Below are 4797 nucleotides of genomic sequence, written 5' to 3' on the forward strand. Positions count from 1 at the left end.
GTCTGAAGACAGCAACAGTGTACTCACATATATAAAATAAATAAATAAATCTTAAAAACAAATAAAATAGAAATGCTTAGTGATTATGCTGTCTAGTCTTTATGTCAACTTGATACAAGCGAGAGTTATCTGAACAGAGGCACCTCAACTGAGAAAATGCCTGTGTAATATCCAGTGTAGGGCATCCTCTTAATTAGTGATTAGTGATCCCTGGGCTGGTGGCCAAGCAAGCCATGAGGAGCAAGCCAGTAAGCAGCATCATACGAGGGTCTCTGCATCAGCTGCTGCCTCCAGGTTTCTGCCCTGTTTGAGTAATGTGGAAGTGTAAGCCACATAAACCCTCTCCTCCCCAAGCAGTTTTGGTCACTGTACCGGCGGGTTTGTGTGTCAGCTTGACACAGCTGGAGTTATCACAGAGAAAGGAGCCTCCCTTGAGGAAATGCCTCCATGTGACCCAGCTGTAAGGCATTTTCTCAATTAGTGATCAAAGTGGGAGGGCCCATTGTGGGTCGTGCCATCCCTGGGCTGGCAGTCCTGGGTTCTATAAGAAAGCAAGCTGAGCAAGCCAGGGGAAGCAAGCCAATAAGTAACATCCCTCCATGGCCTCTGCATCAGCTCCTGCTTCCTGACCTGCTTGAGTTCCAGTCCTGACCTCCTTTGGTGATGAACAGCGATATGGAAGTGTAAGCTGAATAAACCCTTTCCTCCCCAACTTGCTTCTTGGTCATGATGTTTGTGCAGGAATAGAAACCCTGACTGAGACCGTCATGGGGCTTCACCCCAGCAATAGTAACCCTGAAGCAGTGCTATTTCAGGAGGAAGCAAACTGAATTCACATGCCCCAGCTGCCAACCATGCCTAGGCACCTGAGTTGTCTATGGTTCAGTTTTCACTGTATGATGGGAAAAAAATACTCCATTTCAAAACCAGCATTGTGCACCCACGTAAGGCGGAGCTCCTGGGCCTGGTGAAATGGCTCGGCACGTTAAAATGGCTCTTGCCATCTCGTTAGCTGAGCTGAGTTCCATCCCTGGGATCTCATGACAGAAGTAGAGAACTGACCCCAGTAAGTTGTTCTGTGAACTCTACACACCCACTCTGGTACAGGCGTGTGCATGCACACACACACATGTACAGAAATACAATTTTAGAAGCACAGGGAGCCATGTCTGGAGCCCAGCTCCACTGCACACTCATGGTGTGACCTCAACTTTGCCCTCCACAGAAGGGACACAGTTCTGCCCACTCAGCCAACTGCAAGGTAAGCCGGGTGACACAGCCACCTCAGTGACAAACAGCAGTCACTGTTGTCAATGTCAGTGATGCTGAGACACAGGTATGAGGTACTGCAGGAAGGTATCTTTCCTTTCTCTACTTTTTTTTTTCTAAAGATTTATTTATTTATTTATTTAATGTATGTGAGTACACTGTAACTGTACAGATGGTCGTGAGCCTTCATGTGGTTGTTGGGAATTGAATTTTTAGGACCTTTGCTTGCTCCGGTCGGCCCTGCTCTCTCAGTCCCTGCTTACCCAGAGATTTATTTATTATTATAGATAAATACACTATAGCTAACTTCAGATGCACCAGAAGAGGACCTCAGATCTCATATGGGTGGTTGTGAACCACCATATGGTTGCTGGGATTTGAACTCAGGATCTTTGGAAGAGCAGTCAGTGCTCTTACCCTCTGAGCCATCTCGCCAGCCACCCCCCCCCTCTTTTTTTTAAAGGTAAGCTCTCCACATGTAGCCCAGGCTGGCCTGGAACTCACTATGTAAGGCTAGCCTCAGACTTGCAACAATCCCCTGCTTCACCTCCAGATGCTGGAGCTACAGGCATGAGCCACCGCTGGCTGTCCTGGGGCTGAACAATGAAGCTGTTACCCAGGAGCTTTGAGCCTGCCCTGGACAGCAGAGGGAGGTTAATGTTGGACTGCTCCACCCACAGTCCCTCAGAGATGGCCACCATCTCAGGACAAGGTCAGTGGTCTCCACACAGGAGAAGAAACCATTGCAGGGTTTCCATTAGCCACCAGGATGAATGCCACCACATGTGGTGGGAGGAGGGGAGCCCTAGTTCCCTACCGCTGTGGTGGTAATGACCATGAACTTGAGGATGAAGCAACACAAGGTACAACCCTACAGGGCTACCTTTGACAAACCTCTGTCTCCAAAACGACTTACATTCTGATTCACAGTATCAAAGTTACAGTTATCAAGTAGCAACAAAAATAATTTTATGGCTGGAGGGCACCACACCACGAGGAACTGTATTGAAGGGTCACAGCGCTAGGGAGGCTGGGGAAGACCAACTGTCTGCGTTGTGAGTTCAGTTCTTCACGAGTGTGGGGACGAGCCTGAGTTTCTGGGAGGGCTTTGGGCTAGGAGTGCTCCAGCTTCTAGAAGCTTCTGACCATCCAGGCTCTTGACAGCAGCCACTGTGAGCTGAGCCCTCTCTCTCCTCCCACCCGACCCTCTGACTCACTCTCTGGATCTGTCTGATTAGACTGGGCCCAGTGGAGGACACAGAACACGCCCTTCTCTTCAGGTCCTGCATCTTGGTCACACCAGAATGCCCTTAGTCACACAGAGTGACCACCACAGAGCCCATAGACTGCCCATAGCACCCATGGGGTTATCCAGCCTGGGGTGGGTGTGGACGGTTGAGGAGCTAAGCAACTCCATGAGTTACCAAGGTAACATGGGAGTTTTCCAGGTGCAGAGGCCAGGCCACCTTGACTTGCTTTGTAAGCTGTGACCCTAGGGTCAAGCATGCCCTTCTCTGCACTCAGCCCCTGGTGCCCTCCTACCTGGATGAGCTGAGCCCTGGGAGTGGCCAGCAGATGCAGGGTGCAGGAAAGCTTCCGGAAGAAGCGCTCAGCAGGTGCTCCGAGGCCAGCACTCCGGGCCCACTCCAGGAACTGCTGCAGGCGGGCACACACCTGCACACCCCTGGGCCAATGGAAGCAACTCAGAGAGGGCCCTGGAGAGGGAAGAAAGGATGAGACCCAAGGTTCCCAAAGCCTCTCCAGGCCACCTCAACACCCCATCTCAAATTCCAAGATAACACAGACTACCCACAGTCTCCAGGGGCAGAGGAAGAAAGAGATGAAGGAGGCCAGGTCCAAGGCACGAGGGGCTGTGACAGCCACTAGCCCTACCCTCCTACCCTCCACCATCAGCACATGCTCTGAGCTTTTTTTTGTCCTACCCTGGGTTTTGAGCCATCCTACAACAGGCTCAGCCAGGCAGAGTGTTCCCTTAAGGACACATTTAGCTTTCTCCAATGAACCCAGGTCCCAGCCCCATCACCACTCACCCTTGTCCAGGACCTGGTTGAGGAGCAATGTGCCAGAGAAGAAGAAGAGATAAGCCAGCATCTGGGAGGCCACCTCAGGATGCATCTGCAGCTGCCGCAGGAGGTCCAAGGTGGCCTGAAACACTGACACCACTCGCCGAAGCTCCTCGGGCAGAGCGGGACCTGAGCGCCAGCTCTCCCTGCGCTCTGTCTGAAATGGGGGGCATTCCAAGAGGGCCGGGAGGCAGACATACAGGCACTGCAGGGAGAGAGAACCCCAAGAGCCACTGACAGAGATGCTGGGACTGCCCAGGAACCCCAAATGTAACAAGCCTGAGGCAACAGTTTGGAGCGAGGCTCAGCAGGAACTGCCCTGGGACTAACAGAAGTAGGGACAGGAGGTGTGAGTGCAAAGGAGGCTGGACATGGCAGTCACCTAGCAGTGCAGAAGGCACCATGACTGATGGCTACTAGGCTGGACCATGAAGGCATTCCTGCTACGGGGAAGGGGTGCACTGAGTGCCAGAGCAGAGCAGCGGCTAATTCCCCCCTGCTGAAGCTGGCTCAGCCCAGTCCATTCCCTCCTGCCTGAGGCCCGAGGCAGCACGCACCTTGGAGAGGTAATACACGCACTGTTGGAAAGCATAGAGCACCACCTCCTCCAGGGCAGCCATGGCCTCCTCGCTGGCCGTCAGTGTGCAGGAGAACAGTGACTCCTTGGAGCCTGCAGGGGAAGCGGCCGAAAGAGGAGGCTCACTAGCACAGCAGGCACGAGTGGGCCCACCCAGCCAGGAGCAGGCAGGACTCCACCATGTGCCTAGCTAGCTACCTGCTGGGGATCTGCCAACACTCCCATCTGGTATGGCAATCCCAAGCCCAGCCCAGGCAGAGCTGGACAGCAGACACACGTGGCCACCCTACTAAGACAGACCAGAAGTTTGTCCTTCCTTCCATCCCTTCTCTACTTTCCTTTTTAATACCTTCCTTGCTGTGTCATGCAGGCCTCTACCACTGGGCTTTTCTTTTTCTTTTTTCTTTTCTTTTTTGAGACAAGGTGCCCAGCGTAACCATGAACCCACTCAGTAGCGCACCAAGACTACTTATAACCGTCCTGCCTTAGTCTTTCAAGTGGCTGGGTTAAGAGACCCCTACTGCCAGGCTCTGTTCTCCATCAGAACTGCCTATTCCTTGGCTGCAAGCCCAACCCAGCCCTGAAGGTCACCTTTAATGACAATGGTTAAAATGCTTGTAAATCAGCCCCTTAGGAGACTGTCCCAAGGCTGTGGCATCAAAACACTGTTTGTTTGTTTGTTTGTTTGTTTTTCCAGGGTTTCTCTGTGTAGCCCTGGCTGTTCTGGAACTCACTCTGTAGACCAGGCTGACCTCAAACTCAAAAATCCACCTGCCGCCTCTGCCTCTGCCTCTCTGCCTCTCTCTCTGCCTCTCTCTGCCTCTTTCTCTCTCTCTCTCTCTGCCTTTCTCTGCCTCTCTGCCCCTC

At 52.5% G+C, this 4797-nt stretch overlaps 1 protein-coding gene across 3 annotated transcripts in view; it reads right to left on the minus strand.

The window, feature by feature from the left end:
* Window positions 1-4797, minus strand: part of Radil (Rap associating with DIL domain) — a 69306-nt gene that overhangs the window by 7386 nt on the left and 57123 nt on the right. For all 3 annotated transcript variants that reach the window (XM_021162360.1, XM_021162363.1, XM_021162361.1), the window contains exons 7-9: window positions 3911-4023; window positions 3321-3558; window positions 2812-2984 (exon numbers count right to left, since the gene is read on the minus strand). In XM_021162360.1, coding sequence (XP_021018019.1) covers window positions 2812-2984; window positions 3321-3558; window positions 3911-4023 — 524 coding nt within the window. The remainder of the gene's footprint in view (window positions 1-2811; window positions 2985-3320; window positions 3559-3910; window positions 4024-4797) is intronic.

This window comes from Mus caroli, chromosome 5, assembly GCF_900094665.2.
Source record: "Mus caroli chromosome 5, CAROLI_EIJ_v1.1, whole genome shotgun sequence".
Lineage (NCBI taxonomy): Eukaryota > Metazoa > Chordata > Mammalia > Rodentia > Muridae > Mus > Mus caroli.